The sequence below is a fragment of the Apodemus sylvaticus genome, chromosome 13 (assembly GCF_947179515.1).
Source record: "Apodemus sylvaticus chromosome 13, mApoSyl1.1, whole genome shotgun sequence".
NCBI classification, from domain to species: domain Eukaryota; kingdom Metazoa; phylum Chordata; class Mammalia; order Rodentia; family Muridae; genus Apodemus; species Apodemus sylvaticus.
In genome coordinates this window covers 69,696,213-69,717,866 of record NC_067484.1, presented here as the reverse complement: position 1 = coordinate 69,717,866, position 21,654 = coordinate 69,696,213, and the positions used below count along the sequence as shown (strand labels likewise).

Sequence of the window (21,654 nt, the reverse complement as noted above, 5' to 3'; positions counted from 1 at the left end):
GTTGAAGGGAGCTGGGTCATTCCTTTGAATTGCTTTTTTATTCACCTTATTTGCCTAACTAGGGTGATTTCTCTTGGAGATCTATTTAAATAAAGACAGTGAAAGCAGTTATTTATTCTGCAGATCATTAGTTTATCTATGTTAATTCAGTGTAGTGTTCACTGAGATGTTACTGTATACAAGACAGTAACTGTGCACCAAAAATCTTAAAGTTGGTAAGATTTCACAAACACTCTTAAAGGACACTGTATAGTCCTAGCTTTCACCCTTGTATAGCCATTTGTAAAAACTAATTCGTCCCTTTTCTTCCCTTTCTCTGCCCAAGGACGCATAAATAATATTTATCAGGGTTTTTGTCCTTAGTCACATTCCCTCAAAGGGGCCCAGCTTCACCTACACTGCGTGGGAGGCTGGGCAGAAACCCCGCACTTCCTGTCAATGGTTCCTGGAGCCTAAGCCTGATCGCCTAGCCTCTCTGCTTTATGCTAATTTCTCCCCTCCATCCCCTCTGGGCGGGCGTCTCAAGGCCAAGGTGAGACCCTCCCGGGAGATGAAAGACTCGCTGCCTCGGAGCCAGGAGGAGGGAGGGGGCGTGTGACGAGGTGGCAGCGGCAGCCGCAGTGACGCTGAGGCCCTTAACGCAGAGCTGGCGCAGGCCCTTCCTGCTGCCACCCCGGCCGGAGCCCCGCCTGGGCCTCGCGAACGCCGGCGAGGGATGAGCCCCCTAGGGGCGCCCCGGGAGCGGGGTGGGGAGAGAGGGCCGCCGGGGCCCAGTGCTCAGACGCGCCCTGGGGCCTGGGCTGCGGAGTTGACGCGCCAACGGCAGCGAGGGCGCGCTCACGCGTGTGAGGCAGAAAAGAGGAGCGCGCTCGGCTTCCGCGGCCGCCACGGAGCCGTGAGCGCGAGCCACGGAGGGGGTGGGAAGCGCGGGGCGCGCGCTGACGTCGCCGGGAGTCACGCACGGAGCGCCGGGTTACGCGCCGACGTCTGGCTGCCACGACTCGCCGTGGCGGCGGCGGCGGCGGCGAGCGGATCCCGCTAGGGAAGGAGGAGAGAGAGCGGACGGGGCTGTGAGTGAGCGGGAGGAGCGGGGTGCCAGCCCGGCCAGCCCGCGGGCGCGAGAGCCAGAGCGAGCGAGGCCCGAGCCCGCCGCGCGGCCGCCGCCTCCGCCTCCTCCCCTCCCCTCCCCTCGCGGCCCGCCCCCGCCCGCAGCCCGCCCTCCTCGCGGCTCAGCCCGCAGAGCCCGAGCGAGGCGCCGTTCGGCTCGCGCGCCGTCCAGAACAGGTGTGCGCGCGCCTCCCCCTCCCTCCTCCTCGCGCCCGCCTCGCGCGCGCCGGCCTCCCTCCAGCCTGCGCCCTCCCTCACCTGCGGCAGGACAGCGCCCGCCAGCCCGCCCGCCCGCCCCGGTAAGCCCCTCGCGACCTTGCTTGCTGTCACTGCCACACTCGAGGTGCCGCCCACCTCATCCCCTGCCGCTGTCCTCGCGGCCCGGGAATAATTACAGTGCCATTGCTGACCCAGGCAGTGCAGCAACGCCCCCCCCCCCAGGCCTGGCGGAGACGAACGAATGAACCCCCTCCCACTTCCGAGAAGGAACAGCATAACATTTCCCCCTAAAGAATAAAAATAAAATAAAATAATTTAAAAAAGAAACAATTCTCCCTCCGCAGGCACTGGTTACCATCAATGATGCGGATTTTTTTTTTAGCCATCCCTGAGTCCCCATTTCCCCAGACCACCGTGGCCCCGAGGCCTGGGACAGTGCGCTAGACGTGGCCGACACTCCTAGTACAGCAATCCTGGAAGGTGGGATCTATAATTTAGATTCCACTACCACCCCAATCTCCTGCTCCGCCGCCCCCTCCCCCAAATTACATACACACGCCCAGGGTGCGTTGTTTAAAAAAAAAAAAAAAAGACAAAACAAACAAATCGGTGCTGACATCGCAGATGAAGCCAGGCCCAAGGATGGGTGGCCCAAGCAATAGCCGGAGCTGCAGATCTGTCTGCTCAGTAGCCACCTCCATTTTTGTCGGAGGTGGGGGTCAAAAAGGAAGGATGTGAAGCTAGAGGGTCTTCTCTGAGGTCGACAGTAAAACCAGAGGTGGTTTGTGGTGTGAGAGAAGGGACCCTACAGACACATCTACCATAAGCTTGAACTTGGAGAGGCCTGAGAGAGACCAGCAAGGTGTAAAGGGGCTGTCGGCCTTCATCCCCCCTCCCGCGGGGGGGAAATCCTCCCCTTTTTTTTCCTGCCTCTGGAGGGACTCTTGGAGGCTCTGTTTCGTTCTGATCGGGGCCCTTACCTGTTTGTCCCCCAGGAGCTTTAAGGCATCTTTTAGCAGCGGCGGCGTCTGTGTTTCTGTCCCATGCCCTTGGAAGGGAGATTTACAATAGGCTGGATGTGTTTTGGCATCTTTTGGTAGACTTTCAGAGGGAAAAGGAAAATTTCTTATTTACTTTAAGACCCTTTCCTGCCTCCCCCATCCTCCTCATCCCCACCCCGCCCCAAAGACTTAAGGGAATTGTGGCTTTGAAAATTGGAATGTTGACTAGAGTATGGAAAAAGTGGCTGATGTCAGTTCTTTGAGTACAATACTAGTAAAACCATTTAAGTATCAGACGAAGAGAGAGCTTTTGACATTTGATTCATATGTTTTTGTTTGGACCTTTGGGTACATAAAATGTCGGAATTTTTTTATGGATTTTTAGAATGTGTGCTAAATTTAACTCTTCCTCAAATGTTTAAAATAAAAACATTTGGGAAATAGGAAGATTATAGATCTCTAAATAGTTTTTTTCTGAATTTGAATATTTAGTTCATATCTTTAATTCTAAACACTAATAGAGTGTCAAAGAAAGCTAATTTTCAAGAGTAGGTAGGCTATTAAAAGTTTCTTTAAAACGATTCATAAAATGCTAGTTCTGTGAGATGATGGTGTTCATGTTCAGGTTTGTTTGAAAGCGTTCTCTTAGCAGTAAGGAAATGGGGATTTCCTCTGCTTTGAGTATTTGCAGCCTAACATTCTGGTTGTTTTTAATGATTTGAGTCTTGAAGATAATTGTCTACTTTTACCCAAGGAGCCCTTGAATTAAGTTCCAGTGCTCTCTTTTTGGGGGTGGAGTGGGGATGAAATTTGTGCTTTGTTAAGTACTAACATGTTGCTTCTGTTGGGAACTATACAATTAAGAGTTTACTATCCAGAAGTAAATAGCCTCTCCTCAAGTTTATTTTATTAACTATGTGTTGGTTTTTTCTTTAAAAATAAAAGATGAATTACATTATTTCAGAATCATCTGTCGTTTAAGCCAGGGGAAATTGAGGTTTTATTTTCCTTCTTGGTCTGTCTTAGAATGTGTCCTTGTTCAAAAACAAAAACAAAAAAGACTGTGGGTAAGTTTGTTGGATATATAGAGATTAATCTTTTTGTAATATTGGTTCTCTTTAGAGAAGAATGTGAGTGTATAGTATTAATAAAAATGGCTCATACAACCTAGAAATCTTTAGTAGGTAGGCATAATCTGAGCAAAAGGGGAATGTTTCTCTTTGATGAGTTTTTCATTAATGTGGATATTTTGCTCCATATTATATTGCGTTTCTTTCTAGTTTTTCCTACATTGTAATGAAATTGTAAGATTAGTCTTACAGCTATGTGTATTGAAGTAATAGATTCAAAGAGCTAAATACTAGAACAGGTTTTTCATTTATTAAGTTAGTATATCTAGGTAATTAACACGTAGTTAAAAGTCTCTTTAAATCCACAATTTTCTGATAGATCTTCAAAGCCAGGATGCAGATTAAACTTTTAAATTCTACTTAAACTTCTAAACACATTAAGACTTTCCTGTAAGTTACTATTCATTCCTTCTTGGCTGCCTTTGAAGACTAATGCCATACCTGTAGCCCAAGGAAAGCCGCTTTTCCCTTTAACGCTGAGAAAAATTCCACATTTAAGGATTTATGTTGAAATTGACACTCTTAGAGAAGTAGTAAAAATATGCAACCTAATTAATTTATTGTTAACTTGTTAACAGGAGAATCGTCAGTCTAATTTACTTTTTAGATATAAAGCCTCAGTTGTTTGCTGTTTTTTCACTTAAAATCTCCATTTTAAGTCTGCAAATGATATATAAACTTGTATTTTATCTAGAAACATCATCAATTGCCTCTGCTCCGGGGAAGAAGTCCATTCCTGGTGATAAGCCCTCTTTTCCCCCAGAAAATCGGGCGTTCCCAAATTCAAACTGCTTCAGAACCCCTGGAAATATATGTTTGGAATGGCAAGAAATTTAAACAGTGAAGTTAGTCCGGGAAGGCAATTTGGAGCCCCAGCCTGAAGAATGTAGGGACTGGCTGCGGGCAGCCTCATCAAAATCTCTTTGGCCCTGTTGTCTTGAGCAGGGGGCAGGGTTTGGTTCTTTGTAAACTTTGCAGAAGAGTGGCCACAGACCGCTCTAGTAGGAGCTCGGTACCGATCTATTCTATGCAAATACCCTGTCTCTCAGCATTTAAGGTACTGGAATTGCCGGGGTCTATCCAGGGTCCTGACTGTCAGAGGGAGCGTGTAGGGAGCCTGTAGGCACCTCTGTGGTCTTCAGGAATTTGTTTTTGTTTTAGGAAATCCTCTAAAAATTCTGCTTCCCTTAACCCAACAGATTTGGGAGTAGAGAATGCAGAAAACTCAGCCCTGAAAAGGCCCTATGTAGTTCTAGATTCTGCTTCTAAATGAAGGAGAACTTCGTGAGGCCCAAAGCAAAGGGTTCTGTTTCAGAGTGAGCTTCCTCACTCTGAGCTCCTTCAGACATCACTGTTTGCAAGTGCACGTTTCTCAGGCTGGTTAACAGGATTCTTCTGGTTTGTTCTTTGGTGGCCAGGGTTCTTTTCCCTGTTTCTTCCTCTTTAATGGGAAGTAGCAAATGTGGCTAATGAAAAGTAAAATGGGGGCTCTGGCTGGGGACAGAGAATAGGAGGAAACGGAGGTACAGAAGACATGAATTCCAGCAGACAGGTTTGTCCCAAAGGTGAAAAGCCATATTAAGGGGCTTTGCCATCTCAGGACTGGAAAGGCATCTGCCCCTAGACTGTTCTTTAATTTTTCCCGCTTTGGGCAACCGTCTAGTTACTGGTTTCTGCAGCTAAGTGGGGAAGGCGGCTCCGTGTTGTAGAAGGAACAGAGCGGAGAATTTCAGCAGGAGTGGGACCCACAGAAGTATAGGCACTTTAGGATAGAGGCAGCAGACCGTGTTGAAAAGCCAGGGATAAGGCGGCATGATCAATATCCTCTCCAGTGATGTGGATTTTGGGGTCATTGGCAAGGGTCCTCAGGAAACAGGCCTTAGCTTTGCCACAGTTGTCAGGGCTGCACACTGCAGTGAAGGGGCATGAACATTCACTATCTGGGTGCTGGAAAATAAGTCCTAGATTGTAGATCATAGTTTAAGAAGAAAAATTTTGTTTCTGATCCCCATCTTTATTCTTGGGCCCCGTTCTATGACTATAGAAGATCCCCTTTAGCTATCACCATCCAAAGACCCAAAGACGGATAGGTTAATTAATGGTCAGCAACCTGTCAGCACAAAATGCAAATCTTTTAATATTTTACTGGGGATGGGGGGGGGCTCTCATTGATACTTGCTCAGTTTCTGGGTAGAAGAGTAAAGGGGTAAGTGGACCTGGTTTAATGAATCCCGTAAGGAGCTGCGTTTCCCAGGAAATTCCTGACATTTTTAGTTCATGAATTTCTGAAAGCCTGATTGGGTTTTCTCCTCCATTCTGGGTCCTCTAAAGAAGAGTGGGCTGGGGTCTGAATGCTGTGCAGGGCCTGGTTCCTCTGCAGAGCTGGCCGACAACCCAGGCTGGGCTGAGCCCTAAGCCGCGTGCCCCCCTTCCCAAATCTCAGAAGGGGGGGCAGCCAGGCAGTCCTGGTCCCAGAGGGGGCTGGTCACAGGTTTTTGGGTGAGTGTGGGTTTCTTTTTTATTATTGCTTGAGAGTAAGGGCATAGCCTACGGGAATAGGCACTGCGGGCACCCCGGCCCTGGTGCGGCTACTGTCCTCAGCCCAGCTCCCCCCTCTGGTGAGTGCGCCCGCCCGACTGTGCGGGGCTGCGGTTGGGGGGAGGGGGAGCGGGATCATCTGAGGCCAGAGCCGCTGCCGTGCGCGGGGAGGGGGAGCGGCGGGAGCGAGGGGAGGGAGAGGGGAGGGACGGGCTAGGTGTCTGCTGCTCGCGCCACTGCTGCTGGCGCCCGGTCCTCATCCCCAGCAGCCCCCTCTGCAGCTAAGGGTTTACCACCGCAGCACCTCTTTTGCTTCGCCTGCCTCTTCGGCTCTGCGGTAGGAGACAGCCCTGCTGGGTGGTGGGTGACACTGTCTGGGTTTGGGGGTGGGTCAGGCCCACAGGGGAAAGGGAGGCCGTGACTCGGTGTCCCCTCTGCATCCTACTCTGGTGTGCTGCGAAGGCCCCTCCCCCACATCCTCTCTTTGGGGTCACTGGAAAGCAGAGCCAGGCCTGATGTCTGTGCTCAGTACGGCATACCTCTCCCCCCGCAGCCCACCCCCGTCCCCCGACTTCTCAGGTCGAGGCTGCTTAGGTCTGGCCAACAGGGGTAGCTACGGCGGTGGCGGCAGAGGCTGCGGTGGCACCAGAACTGCGACGCGGCGCTCCCGCTCCCCCCTCCAGAGAGGGGTGTAGGGCGAGGGCCGGCGGGTGGGCGCCGCCTGGCGGGCAGGCGGGCAGGGTGGCTGGCCTGGGGAAGGGGCGCAGTCACGTGCCAGCGGGCGGGTGGGCGCGTACAGTAGGGCGCCCTGCTACTGTACTGGGGAGTCAGTGCCCTGTTACCGGGTCTCGTCTGTCTCGTCTCTCCCGCAGATCTCGCGAGAGTGGCTGACTGGCTGTGGGGGTTGCGGCGGCAGCAGGCGGAGCCGGGGAGGGAAAGCAGCGGCGGCTGAGGCGACTGAGGCGGCGGGCGGAGCGGCAGGCAGCGGCGGAGCGCAGCATCATGGCGGACCGAGACAGCGGCAGCGAGCAGGGTGGTGCGGCGCTGGGCTCGGGCGGCTCCCTAGGGCACCCGGGCTCGGGCTCAGGCTCCGGCGGGGGCGGTGGTGGCGGCGGGGGCGGCGGCGGCAGTGGCGGCGGCGGCGGGGCCCCGGGGGGGCTGCAGCACGAGACGCAGGAGCTGGCCTCCAAGCGGGTGGACATCCAGAACAAGCGTTTCTACCTGGACGTGAAGCAGAACGCTAAGGGCCGTTTCCTGAAGATCGCTGAGGTGGGCGCTGGCGGCAACAAGAGCCGCCTCACCCTCTCCATGTCCGTGGCCGTGGAGTTCCGCGACTACCTGGGCGACTTCATCGAGCACTACGCGCAGCTGGGCCCCAGCCAGCCGCCCGACCTGGCCCAGGCACAGGACGAGCCACGCCGGGCGCTCAAGAGCGAGTTCCTGGTGCGCGAAAACCGCAAGTACTACATGGATCTCAAGGAGAACCAGCGCGGCCGCTTCCTGCGCATCCGCCAGACAGTCAACCGGGGGCCCGGCCTGGGCTCCACGCAGGGCCAGACCATTGCGCTGCCCGCACAGGGGCTCATCGAGTTCCGTGACGCTCTGGCCAAGCTCATCGACGACTATGGAGTGGAGGAGGAGCCGGCCGAGCTGCCCGAGGGCACCTCCTTGACTGTGGACAACAAGCGCTTCTTCTTCGATGTGGGTTCCAACAAGTACGGCGTGTTTATGCGAGTCAGTGAGGTGAAGCCCACCTACCGCAACTCCATCACCGTGCCCTACAAGGTGTGGGCCAAATTCGGACACACCTTCTGCAAGTACTCCGAGGAGATGAAGAAGATTCAAGAGAAGCAGAGGGAGAAGCGGGCCGCCTGTGAGCAGCTCCACCAGCAGCAACAGCAGCAGCAAGAGGAGACCACCGCTGCCACCCTGCTACTGCAGGGTGAGGAAGAAGGAGAAGAAGATTGATCAAACTGAATGAAACACACCACACACACAGACACACACGCACACACACGTATACACATACGTGTACGCACACACACACACAGCCACACACAGAGAAAATATACTGTAAAGAGAGAAAATAAAAAGTTAAAAAAAAAAAAAAAACTCCAAGGGAGCACCACCCACAGAACCTCCACCAACTGACAGTTTCTCTTCTTGACTTGCCACCCATCGCTGGATGTTGTCCACTTTATCCACCATATAAAACAGTAAGCAGCTGCTAAAAACAAAAAACAAAAAAAATATACAAAAAGTAATAACATTATATGAACTGTGTTTCCTACTTGATTAAAAAAATATAAAGAACTGAGTGTTTATTTCCCTAATTAACCAAGAACTTTTGTACACGTTTAAGCTATTATTATTAAAAGTGTTTGCAAAATGGTCAAGATTATAATATTGCTGAATTATATAAAAAGTCCTTTTCATGTTGAGCTAACATTTGACTTTAGCACAAAAAAAGAGATATTTTAGAACACGTAAAATAATATTTTTAGTTTTTCTCATTTTGTTACCAAATTTCAAACCTTACATGGAGGTTATTATAGTATATTTGACATCCTATATACCTGTGATTAGAGATGTGTATATATATGAGGGCTAGGCATGCTGTGTGTCTGAGCTTTGTCTAAATGTTATGCAGAAGTTTGTAGAGTTCAAGGTACGTAGGTTTAATTCATGCAAGGTAAACAATAAGTGCTCTCTTTTATACAATATGCATTGCATCTGGACCTTAAACATATAAAATGGTCAGTGAAACTTCTGTGAACATGAAGAAATTATTAAAAAAAGGCATTTAAATGAAATTTGCTAAGTTGTGATTTTTATGGTTGGAACCAAAGTTATTCAAATAGTAAAAGGAAAAAAGAGAAAGAGAAAGGAAATTTCCCATAATATTTTTCTGCATCTGTTTGCTTTGACTGAGTAGGTGTTTTGTTATTATTGTGTATATGAGATGTACTTGTATTGTTCATAATATATATTTTTTATTATGTGTAGAAAGATTTTAAAAACCTAACTAACGTGCAGCAATTTCCAGTGAACCTGTACTTGGATATCAGGTAGTGAGTGAGTCTATTTGTGGTCACTAGCACTGTCTCCTAAACTTGTAAGAGGTCTGAAGCTATCCTTTGATTTTTGCCAGTGCTATTAACTTATGTAGACCTGTTTAAAAGCGAAGCAACACCATTATAGTTATCCTACTGAGCCATGGATTCTGAGTTTCATTTCAAAAGTGAAAGCCAAGTTGGTGTATGTAAAGGATTTCCATGTAGCTGTGGTGCTAGTTATTACTGGCTACATTATATGCTAAGTGTATTTGTGTTCCCAAGTGTACAAGCCTTCTGTCAAAAGTATGTTCTATTATCACTCATATTCAAAGTGTAGGGTATGAAAACGCAGGCTTAGGAGAGCACTTTACCAAGCTGGTGTCCTCCACTGAAATTGTTTGTAACGATAGTCTTTTACAGGTTTTCATTTAAAGATGTTTGTGTGCTTTTAATTGACAACTAACTTCTTGCTGCTGTATAGTAAAATATTAATATATTTTTTATCATTAAACTGCTGCATGACTATCATCTTTGAGTGAAGAGAAAATGTTATAAAAAAAAAAGATGCCTTAAATACAGTACATTTTGGTTTGGAATTCTGTAGAAAGTATTTTGGTAAAAAAAGAAAAAAGAAAAAAAGAGGATCTTGGATCTTGTCTGATAGAGAGAGTTCTGGACATGCAATTGTTTCTTGGCAAATCCAGCCATCTAGATCTACCTGCTGTATGTAGAAGAAGCCACCTGTAGGACTGGGAAGGTGTCAGCACCTCTCCCATTGGAAAGCATGGGCCTAGGAAGGCAGAACAGTTGTCTGTTTTGAAGGATTTTTTTTTCCTGCTGGCTCTTTAGGTTTTGATTTGATATTTTTAAGCTTTCTGGTTGAGTGTGTTGTCTTTGTTTTTGAATCTACTGTATGTGTTGAATAGCAAGCTATTTTCATTGTACTGTGCATTTTCCCATTGTTTGCTTTTCATATTCATACAATGTTAAATATGAGGTGACCGTAAAATAGTTAGGAGTTTCTTTACTTACAAAATCACTGGAAATTATTAAATTGCTTTCCCCTCCCCCCAAGGTGCATTTTTTATTATTTTCATATAGTAAAGTTGAGCTTTTACAGTGCATAATGTGACATTTGGAATGCTTATCAACTGCATGTAAACATTAATAACCTGCACTTTTTGTCTTAAGGTTTGTTGAGCTGTTTTGTTCACTGTACTTTAACTGTGATATGGAAAAGATTGCATTCTCTATGCTGTTTCTAATTAGGAAAGAGAATTGCTTTGATTTTGTCTCTTGTTTACTATAGCTTCTTAAAGTTAAGCCTTGTGCTACAAGTTGTTGGAGTACTCCTAGATCAGTGTTTCGTAGTAGCCAGCAGTCAGTAGTGCAAGTCAACAAAAACACAGCAAACTTAGGCAAAGTGTCCTTTCTTTGAGATGCAAGTTCTTTCGTAAGGTTTCTTTAGGTTCAGCTACCTAAAGTGAAACCTTTCTTACCTGTAGACTTCAGATTCTGCTTGGAATCCTACCAGATCAAGAAGCACATGTATTGTGCAGTTGTCTTTACACTATTAACAGTTAAACACAATCTTACTAGGACTTTGAATCCATTGTCTGATTTATGGTCAGTGGGTTTAAAAAGAAATCCACATGCAGATCTTTTAAGACTTAAAAAGTGGTCATAGAGAAGACTGAGTGACTGTAAAGATGCTCTTTTTGTTTAAAGCATCTCACTTCCTCTCCCATTGACCTCCTAACCTTCCCTTCCCCTTCTCCTGTTTCATCCTCCCCCTACATTTCCCTCCCAGGTGCTCGGTACTTCACCAAGGTTCTATATTTCAGTGTATTATGTTAGAGTCTCTTCTTGTTTTTATTTCACTTGTGGGTAGCCCCGGTTTATGATGAAAAAAGGGGGGGGGGTATATTTGACCATATGTGTTACTCATTGAAGACAGTATGATCAAATGTGCCAAAAACAAGCAAACAGAACTTAATTCGTGACAAGTATGCCTTATTTTTATTGATCTGCTTTGTCTTACAATTAAGGTCCAAGAGCTTAGTTAAACTATGTTATTTGCCTAAGTAAAAAAGAAAACTTGAAATGCATTGAAATATTGATGTTTTTTTAAAATGAGAGACATTGTCAAGTAATTTGATTCAGAGATCAGCCACCAGATTTGAAGAGTTGAGTGAGTGAGTGAGTGAGTGAGTGAGTGAGTGAGCGAGCGTGTGTATGTGTGTGTATTGGTTGTGGTGGTGGTAGTGGTGATGGTATTTGTGGCTTTTCCCCCTTTTAAATTACCAAATCTTATTTTAAAGCTACCTTTTATTTGTGCCTCCTATTTATCATGCTGATGTTAGAAGCAGCAGTCATCCAGCCACAGAGGGAACTAAAATTAACTAACCAGAACTGTAGAAATCATACATGCCTTTGAAAACAAAGGAAGTTCATAGGAAAGCCATGTTGGCTTTTCCTCTACTAGACACATATTGGAGGTAGATGAATATGTGCCAAATGAGGGGAAAAAAGACATAGTAGTCAGGAAAGACAAACTTTTTCCAGCTTCTCAAAAGCCATGGAAAGTAGAAACCAAAACCAATGGGAAATTTAAAAGACCTTGAAAGTCTCACTTTCTAGTCCCATGCAGGGGTTAAAATTTGACTCAAAATGAAAAGTCTATCAATTTTTGGTTTTAGGCCTTCACATCTAGAGATGGTTAACTATTCCAGTTTTTGTTTTGTTTTAGGTAATGGAGAAAGCTGCTAGTGATTTTAACCCCTGCTGAAAGGAGACATAATTTCATTTGGGAGCAAATACTTATTGCCTTGAGAAATAGCACTATAATAGTTTATGTTAATTAATCATAGAATAACCTTTATCCCTTTCAAGCTATGCAAATTATTAAATAGGTATAAATTAGAATTGAATTAAAGAGAGTTATATTGCAATTAGATGGCATTCACAAACTTAACTGGAGCATATACAAATACTATTAGTTTAAGAGTTTTTTTTAATGTTGACATAAAAAAATATAATTTAGCTACCTGTTCTAAAATGCTGAATACTATTAACATTGTATGATAGATCTGGGAAGACTGCCTCCCTTTTTTGAAGAGAGAGATTAAGAATTTTTATAATTGCTTTTCATCAAATTTTAATATTTTTGTCAAGTTTTTAGGTATTTAATTTGTAAAACAGTTTGCTTTGTACTGGCATACAGATATTAGGGTATATTGATTTTAAATTTTTTGAAGCCAAGTGATCAAGTACATTTGTAATAAAAGTCAATGGATCTCTTATCAGTTGTACTCACTGTTTTCATTTCTTGTTCTTATCAATGTAGGAATTTGTACCTTTTCTGCAGGAAATGGAGCTAAATTTGGGTGGAAGGGAGGGAAGAATCTGGGTGGATTTGGTGGCCCAAGCACTTCAAAGCATCCTTATGTGGATTAAGATTTAGAGTGTTGGAAAAGATGAAATGTCATCTTTTTTATTCCTGTTTTTTTTTTTTTTTTAATGGAACTTGATGTTTGGAGAAATTGTCTCAGTTTTGTTTCTGCACTTTTAACATTTTTGTGTCTTGGCAATGTTGAAACTTTTTAAACTAACAACGGTTTTCTCTGTTAACATTTTGGGTTAATCTGACAGCCATGGTGACCCTACCATAAGCATAGAATTATTATTATCTTTACGTGGTTTACCCACTCTTCTCCAGGATTTCCATTAGTTTTTTGTTTGTTTGTTTGTTTTTTATGTTATATACCATACACATTTTGAGATGATTTTGGAATGGGGCTTGGCTTCTCGAAACTACTTGGGTAGCTTTCATAGCTCCACCGGTTTTTAAACACATAAGTGTACTTCTAATATTTTCTTATCCATAAAAACTGAGATAGAAAATGTTTTTTCTCCTTTTTGTCCTTTCTTGGATACCAGGAAGAAATTTTGTTTATTCTGTGAAAGAAAGCTAAGACAAGGAGCTCTTCAGCACTTTAGATTCAAAACAGTGGGTGCGAACTGAGTATAACATTCATGGTTGTTACCTCTGAATTTGGATATCAGTAATTTAAGAGAGAGCTCATGTTTTGTCATGAGAATAGAATAAGGGAGAGATCTTACTAATTGCCTAAACAAATTTACTATTTTTTGTAAGTTTATTTTAAACTTTATCAAAAATTTTAAACATTAAACATAATAAAACATTGTTTTCTTCATTGTAAGTCAAAATTAGGACATTGATAGTAACATACTCTATAAAACTAAAGTGATCACTACTTAAAGTGACACTTAATCCAGCAGCAATTATTACTGTAGTGCTACAGAGTTTGCTGATTTAAAGATTTATGAAGCTATTTGATCCTAAAATCAAACCTAAATTTAAGGCCTAGGCCATCTGACTGGCTCCTTTTTTAGCAGAAATGTCATTATTATGGGCCATGTAATGATCTAAACTAGCATTAGCATAGTCCAAATTAGCATTAGAATTTCAAGATTAAAGAGCAAGAAGATGAAAACTGAGCTGCAGCTGGTTCTACGCAGCTTGCCATCCTCCATCTACACACTGACTACCAATTTTGATGTTAAAGGGTCTAGGCAACTTGTATCTTCAGAAAAGTTGGATATGAAAAATAGTCTCTTGCTGATGTTTTTCTTGTAAGGAATTTTTGCTTTCATGTTACGTTTTATGTCTCCTTCCTTCTGTTACATTTGCTCTCCGCTCCCTCCTCTTTTATTCTTCCTTTTCTTCTGTTGTCTAGCTTTTATGGTAAACTGCCTTGTTGATAGATGTAGAAATGTGGTGGTGATCTTTTGTGTAAAACAAAGCTACTTTTTACAGACCAGAAATATTTTATTGTTCTTGGAATCATAATATTTTTGTGCTTCCATGAGTAGCTGCTTTGTTTTTATTATTAATTTGCATAGTTATTAATTTTTAGCATTTCATGGAAGTGGTATTAAACTAATGAATTTTAATTTTCTTGGTTTTTGGATCTACTGTAGTAATTCAGAAGGCCTATAAAGTGAAAAGTCACACTTGTGTTTTGGAATTGTGGAAATATTCTTGCTGGTATATATTTTGGTCTGAGATGTATTAATACAAAAGACTTCTAGTAGGATTTAAGTGGTAATTAAAAGTTACAGGACAAGTGACACTTGAGTAGTTCAAACAGTAATAATAATCAGGTAATAATTTACACTGGCTGACATTAAGTCAAACTTCTGAAATGGACTGACAGTATGCAGTACAGTTAGTTGTTGGTAGCTCTTGACCTCCATGGCAAGCAGGTCTGGCAACGTGACTCCTTCATTCTCCTTTATGGTCCTGCTCATGGCATCTAAGCGGTCCTCCTTCAGAAAGTGAACTAATGACTTTGAACATAGCTAACTGATGATCTAGAAAGATTTCTATATTTTGATGTAATTTGGCCTCCCCTCTCCCCTCTTTTCCCCATAGTCTTAACTTGGCAATTTGAAGAGCATCTAAATGAATACTTGTTAGGACATCTGGGAAATGAAGAGTGTAAGAAGCATGTGTTTAAGTTACTGAGAACTGAGACTTACTGGTTTGGAAATTGGAGAGCCGAAAGAATAAAGCTGTTTGTTTGTGAATTGGGGTGTGAGAGATACAGAAGAGAATGACTGAAAGTAAAGTAGGAGGAATTTTTATTGGCAGTAGAAAAAAGTGTTAAGATGAGAGGTGTTGACTAAGAGCAAGGAGGTTGAACTTCACTAAGGAAGTGTCAGTGGGTTCCATGTTAGCAAAGAGATAACTTGATTTGTAGCTAGTAATGGTGATGATGATGGATTATACAAATCAGTTTTGGTGTGTATATATGATGGTTTGAGGGTTTAAGTGTCTGCTCCTCTGAACAAATTTAAGTAGCACAATTGTGAAATGGCAGCTTTTCTGGTCAGGACATATTGGTGTTAGGAACTTACTTTTTTGGGAAAAAAAGATAATTTTCTTTTTTCATTTACCCTTTTTAAACTATGAGTGACTTTTATCATACACTATTTTCTTGGGCTCTTGTCACAATATAGTTTATATTTCAGAATGATCTATATAATCCACAAAGATCTACACTGAAAGATCCTTCCTTTGTAGACACCTTTGATCAACATGTTTTTTAGAAGACAGTAAACTAAATATAATCACTGACTTGCTGCTTTAAATATCTTCTCTGTTTCTTTTGCATTCGTAGTCATCTAACATTGTGGATCTTAAGAAGCCCTTGATAATATATTTCCAGAATTAGACAACATATTTGTTAGTGTAGACAGAAGTTAATTATAATTTAATATATCTCCCAAATTCTTGTGTTCTTTGTAAGATGAATTGACAGTGATTAGTAATCTGTTCTATAATCCCAAGAGTATTTTAAATTATTTAAGGTACATATTTGTTTTCAAAGTTATATAACTGAAGTTTACATTGACTTTAAATTTACAATGGGTTTATTCCCAGTAATTTTGACATACTACTTTCAAGTTTCATTTTAATCAGATACTTATACATTCCTGTTGTTTTAAAATAGCCAGAAGGAAGTCTTGGCCTATACTTGGAAGGTGTTTTTCCTTTTGTCATGTGTCAAGTTCATTAACATTAGTAGGATTATTTTTCACATATCTTATTTTACAGAGTTGGGACTTAGCATAATTTTCACATTTTATTGTGTGTCCGATTTTAAATTATTGTTAACATACTATAGTTTAAGTCTGTGCAGAGCCTTCTTAAAGCGCTCCTCCCTTAGAATTGTTTAAAAGAAGTGAAGAACAGTGCTTTAAATGACTGAGATGAGTCTGAAAGGTTTCTTTGAGTCTAGGCAATGGAGATAAACGATAGCCCATTTCTATGCTGCATACAGTTGTTAGGGTTTGATAATAATGTAGAAAAGTGCAAAAGCAGAAAAGACTGTGTAAGTGGCCTATAAACTTATAGTTTTCATTATTGCACTATTTATCTTTGCACTTGAGTTTTTGGAAATTAAAGACTAGTCACTTTCACTTTTGTTTCTAGTCTTTTCTAATTTCTTGCAAAATTGTTTTCAATATCCCACCCAAAGTTAAACTCATATGCAATTATATACGCTTTATAAGGCCAAGAAAATATTTACTAATGTTATCTATATAACAGTAAAATTTGTTTTGATAAATTTTTTAATATAGATCTTTATTTGCCCATAAAATTCTTTATAAATATGAGCTTTATTAAACTGTTTAAGTAAAGTAAAAGCTTAGGATAGGAAATATGTCTTATGTATATAAAATTGTGTCTTTGAGATCCAACTTCCAGCCTAGTATGGCCTGGCTTTGGGGTGTTAGTATTTTTCCATTTAGCAAATGGTATCTTAAGTCTTACTGGGCAAGTGCTTAAGAAACTGGAAGTAAATGGGTGGCAGCTCCCTCTTCTGTGTAGCTTTCTATGAGGTTCACATGACTTCTCTGTGGTTTATGTCACATACTGGTATTTTGTGAAATGAATGTTTCTTTTGAAAAATTAAGATTGATGCTTTTTGAGGGATGGTAATAGCAAAGGCTACAGGACTTTGGTTTAGCCATTGGCAGTTTTATAGCTTCCTTGATATGCTCCACTCAGAGAGCAAAGAGTGTACTTGTGAATATGTGATGCTGTATTCAGAACTGCAAAACGAAAAGAAAAGGAAAGGAAACAAATTGAGTTTTTTAGTTTTCTCAATGGAACAGAAAGATGTATTTTTGGCTAGAATTGTTTTTATAAGTTACTTAATGATCTTATTGTCTGTTCTTTTCCTGTAGGTTTTTTTTTTTTTTAAACACACCTCATACTTAAAACCAGCAAGTAAGAGGCCTCTTTTCAGATTATTTTGGAAGGTCTGAATGTGTTCTGGATGGGGGTGTTGTGACGTGTTCTTCCCATCATGTTCTGCTGGTCACTGTGGCTCATAGTATTTGCAAATTCTGTTGAAAATTCATGGTGTATTTGAAATGAGAATATCTTTTACAACATGGTATATGGATGTGTGTGGCTAGATTCCATAATGTGGCATAGTTGTGGAGCCGTAGCCTTGATTTAATTTAAATAGAAAGTTTAACCATAGTCAAGATTTTAGGTTTACTTACAGGAGTTGTGCCAGGTACTTGTCTAAATGTGGACCATTTTTGGAAATGAAAGTTAATGAATGTGGATTTGACTCTAGATAATTCTATACTCAAAACTACAAGTTAAAGGCTTACATCATTAGAGTTACCTACATTTGATGGCCTGAGCTCTATAAATGTGGACGACATTCAGCATTACATCTGTGAACTTCCTTAGAAAAGGAAGGTTCAGTCTTTATACCTTTTCTTGGAGGCTAAATTTACCACATATGGAAGTAAGAAAACTGTAGGTAGTGGCTTTATTTTTTTAATGGAGTTTAACCAGCTTAATTAATTCCTTTTCCTACTTTGAATCACTTATTTCCCATATATAAATAAAGGGAAAGATCAGCAACCCCTGCCCCCAGGTGATTTTTGTTGTCTGCCTCCATTTCCCAATCCTACTACACAATGAATTACGGGTATCCCTCTTAAGTCCCTGTAGCACTTTGGGGGCGGGGGGTGGGGGTGGGTCACAAATACCTTTGAAAATCTGATGAAAGTGATGGACCCTCTCCCCAGGAGAAAAAAAAATGCACATAATACAGATAATTTTGCTACAACCTCAGGGTCATCACTTACCTTCTGAAGCCCAAGAAAAATTTTTGCTCTGAGCAAACTATAGAAAACTTTAGTACAAATAATTGATAAAATTAAGAGATATTGGCTTAAAACATTTCAGATTCGAAATTATTATCACATGGTGGCCCCTACTAGTGAAATGTGACATTGCAGCTAGCTTTGTTAGACTTTATAACATCCAGATAGGCGGGAAAGAGAGGTAAAGTTCTGAGAGCTATTTATAAGGAGTCAGGTCATCTCCAGATGTGGGAGCCAGTCCTGGTTCAAGGTAGGGGTCTCGGTGCCTGACAAGCTTAGCAGGGTAGAGTTTGATAAACCATGCTCAGGATGCCGGGGTAGCCATTGTCTTAACCCCTTTCTCACCAAAAGAGTTTAGTTTTGTCTGTTGGGAAAAAAAGATGGCACTAGGGAAAAATAAGTTGCCTTACAACTTTGCTGGAACACATCAGTTTGGTGAAGTGTGGGACACTAGTATTATTTTTGAGAAGGTGCATAAAACCAAAGTAAATTATTCTCTATGTAGAACATTATTTACTAGTAACATTTGTTTGGGTGTATTAGCTTTGATGATTTTTACCAGTAAATACTGACTTTATTTAAAACTGGGAATCCAGTTTACATATAGGATAGTTGATATATCCATCTTTTCCCCATGTAAAGAATTGTCTAAAAGATTTATGCATACTTTTTACTTTTCTCTCTTGATACCATGGGGTGGGGGTGGGAAGGACTTTGACTCAACAACTGACAAATGTCTTCAAATTTTAAAAATCAAGAAGCAGCACTTTAAGTCTAATTCCACGCCATTTTAGTGCATGTTTTAGTTTAATAATGATTTTTTGGTGCATGCCTTTGGGCTTATTCAAAAGTGTACAATAGAAAAGTGTATTTCCTTTCATAGAAAGGAGATGTTTTTCTACTTTGCAACATGTGATTACAAAAATCTTCCTCTGTGGGAAGATTAACCATGTATTGAACTACTGAAAAGTATATATTTTTAGATATACAGAAGGAATCTACACGGGGCAGCATTCAGACCTATATAGAAGTCATAAAATTCTGTATAGGACCAAAAGGAAGTAACATAAAACACTTAAACAGACTATGTTGGGTAGAAATACCTTTTGATCTTGCATTGACTTCCAAAATGAAAATGCCACAGAAGTTTGCTGAAACTTTTGTTTGAATTTTCTCTGTCAGTGTATTTAGCCCAAATGCAACGACTTTGGGTTAGCACAATGTAAGAATCAAAACACAAAACTAAATAGTTCAGTCTGGTTTGCCAATCCAGCCTGACTGAAATAAGAAACCAATCACTTGCAAACTGAAAAACTGTCCAACTCCTCTAAGGTTTTGACAAAACAACCTTGGCTGATGTGGGAACATTCCCACTTTGATTTCTGACCTGACAGCGAAGATTCATGCTTGACATGATTTCAAACCTGACAGTGTCTGTTTAAGGAGCCATGGCACAGTTTGCTAATTCAATCCCAGATACCTGTTGATTACCTGTAAGATCTAGAGTTCAAAGCAGCCAGCAGCCGTATCCCTGAGTGCTCTGTGCCCGTCAGTTAATGGGAAGTAAGCAGAGTTGGGACAGGCCAACAGCTCTGAGGACTGACCTCAGAGCAGAGCCCCAGATTCAAGAATTGTGTCTGCTTTCTTGGGAGTCACTGAACTAATGTCCCACCCTGCGTTACTTACTGTAGATGCTCTCCAAAAGGAGGCCCAGAGCACACATCTGAATAGCTTGTGGTACTCAGAGAGGGGGTGCTAACTCTGATGCCCTGGCCAAATTCCAGTTTAGGAATGTGGGTCTTCTTGTCCTTCTAATTGGAAATGTGCATCACTTTCCATTTTTCCTGTTGCTCTCAGTACAAACTACACAAGTCTGTTCCTTTGTCCCAATCCCAAGTCTCCAAGATACTGGTGTTCCATGGGCCAGGTTCATGCCTTATCTTGATACACAAGAGTTGAGGAATGAGAGCTTGGCACTTGGAGGGTGGACTCTTGGTGGACTCTTGTGATGCTTGGGGATGGAACCTGCCCTCTTTCAGCATATGTTAGGGAGCGTGCACTGGCTGGAAGCTTCCAACCAGAAGGTGTGAGCTGAAACCAATTTCCCCTCTTTTCTTATAGCATGATGAGAAAGTCTTTTGGGTTTTCAGCAATTGGGGAAGGCCGGAGTTCTGCAGCTTTAATCTGGGTAACTAAGGCTGGTTTAATCTGGGTAACTAAGGCTGATTTGAGCAAGACTTTGGTAAACTAACTGGGTTCTCAGATGCCACAGACTCCGTGAGAAGTTACCATTATTTTTAGTGGCCATGATGGAGTCCCCCGTAGCCATTACTTTAAGATTACATGCAGAGTTGCTTTATTTTGAGCTTTTTGTGTACACACAATCCCAAACTGGAAAAACTTAAAAAGGAATCCTGCTGTGAAAGGTATATATTACTCTAGATTTTTCTTACTGTAAATATTGTAAGATTGTAATACTGTCAATATTTTATTAACCAACAAATGTTAATCTATGTGAAATCAGACTTATTTTAAATGTGCTTCTTATTTACTGTGTGTGGTCCCTGTTGCTGACAGTATTAAGTTATATTCTGATGTAAGATTAACTTTATTAAAGAATGTAAACATTAATGTTTCCTTATGGGAAAACAAATAAAGTATAAAGAAGACAATTCTTTTCATTGAAATATACTGTGTATTTACACTTGCTAGACCCAGCACCACTTATAAACTTAGTACACTGTCCAGTTTCAGTTAACACAGCTGACACGGTTGTGCTCCACTTGAAAGTCTAAGCCTTGGTGTTGTTGGAATATAAACAGTTTGTATTTGTCTGCTGTGAATCATCTTGAAATTTCTAATCAAGTTTGTAAAATTTTTATAGTAAAACATTTTAATGACAATTTAAAAATTATCTTCTCTAAAGAATGGTCAAAACAATGTCCTTTCAGAAATAGAGTTGTTCTTTATTATCTTTCCAAAATGACTTTGGTTAAATGGACCAGGTGTATATTAGTTAAAATCTAGGGCTAAGTTCTTGATATTCTTTGAGTTTACAAGTTAATCCTTATTGGAGTTGTGCCAATATACAATAGAATATCTTTAATTTGCACTGTTTGGGGACCCCATTTAAGAATGCTGAATTTTGCCAACTAAAAAGTAAGCAAATGCAATTTAAAAAGTAAATTTGAGCATTCTGTGTTAAATATGTGCAGTTATTATCATATGAAGAAGCGCAGTGTGTTGGGCTGTAATATAACCATATTTGCTGTCATGTTCTCCCATCTCAGTGCTGGGAACTCACCATGTGGAAACCAAGCAACCGTGTTGTGCATCAGCCGGCTTGAGTTTGTTCAATATCAAAGCTGAAGCTAGCGAGGTCTGCTGTACTGCTTATTGAAGTATTGTGATTCTTTTAGGCATTGGTTCTTACAAAATATATACTGTAACAGTATACTTTGTACAGATTTAAATTTTATTTGAAAAATGAAATAAAGTAGGCAAAAAATAAAGATGTTTATTTTTCATGTGACTACATAAACAGATCATCAGTCTTTTGTTCCAGTGTTTTTGTGGGGGAGGGATCTGGTTGGCTCATTTGTTTTGTTTTGGTTTGATTTTTTTGGTCAGTGGAGACATCTCCAGGACGTCATAGTAGGAAGACTGTTTACCTGCTGCTCACCATCAGTTGGCTGCAGGCATTAAATGTGTTCACAAAGGAAAACCCCATTTTCTATTTTATTTTAAAACAAATTTATTTCCTTATAAGATTTGAGTGTGTGTGTGTGTGTGTGTGAATAAACTTCCTCTGTGGCTTCTTGGGTCAACTTTGTATAAATTATCTGGTGGTATGATAGTTAACCAAGTTGATGCACTGAAAAG

The 21,654-nt window shown here is 41.6% G+C and overlaps 2 protein-coding genes across 4 annotated transcripts; both read left to right on the top strand.

Annotated features, from left to right (window-relative positions):
- The first annotated feature begins 440 nt into the window (after positions 1 to 440).
- Positions 441 to 8,107, top strand: Pura (purine rich element binding protein A). 3 transcript variants are annotated; one of them, XM_052156119.1, is made up of 2 exons: positions 441 to 532; positions 6,868 to 8,107. In XM_052156119.1, the coding sequence occupies exon 2, from the start codon at positions 6,998 to 7,000 to the stop codon at positions 7,961 to 7,963; it is 966 nt and encodes a 321-aa protein (XP_052012079.1). In that variant the 5' UTR covers positions 441 to 532; positions 6,868 to 6,997; the 3' UTR covers positions 7,964 to 8,107. The 3 variants fall into 3 exon arrangements, with proteins under 3 accessions (XP_052012079.1, XP_052012078.1, XP_052012080.1); XM_052156118.1 differs by lacking the exon at positions 441 to 532 and adding an exon at positions 1,341 to 1,406; XM_052156120.1 differs by lacking the exon at positions 441 to 532 and adding an exon at positions 6,233 to 6,332.
- Positions 8,108 to 8,890: 783 nt separating this feature from the next.
- Positions 8,891 to 21,318, top strand: Igip (IgA inducing protein). The gene has a single exon (XM_052156121.1). The coding sequence runs from the start codon at positions 20,980 to 20,982 to the stop codon at positions 21,139 to 21,141; it is 162 nt and encodes a 53-aa protein (XP_052012081.1). The 5' UTR covers positions 8,891 to 20,979; the 3' UTR covers positions 21,142 to 21,318.
- The last annotated feature ends 336 nt before the right edge of the window (positions 21,319 to 21,654 follow it).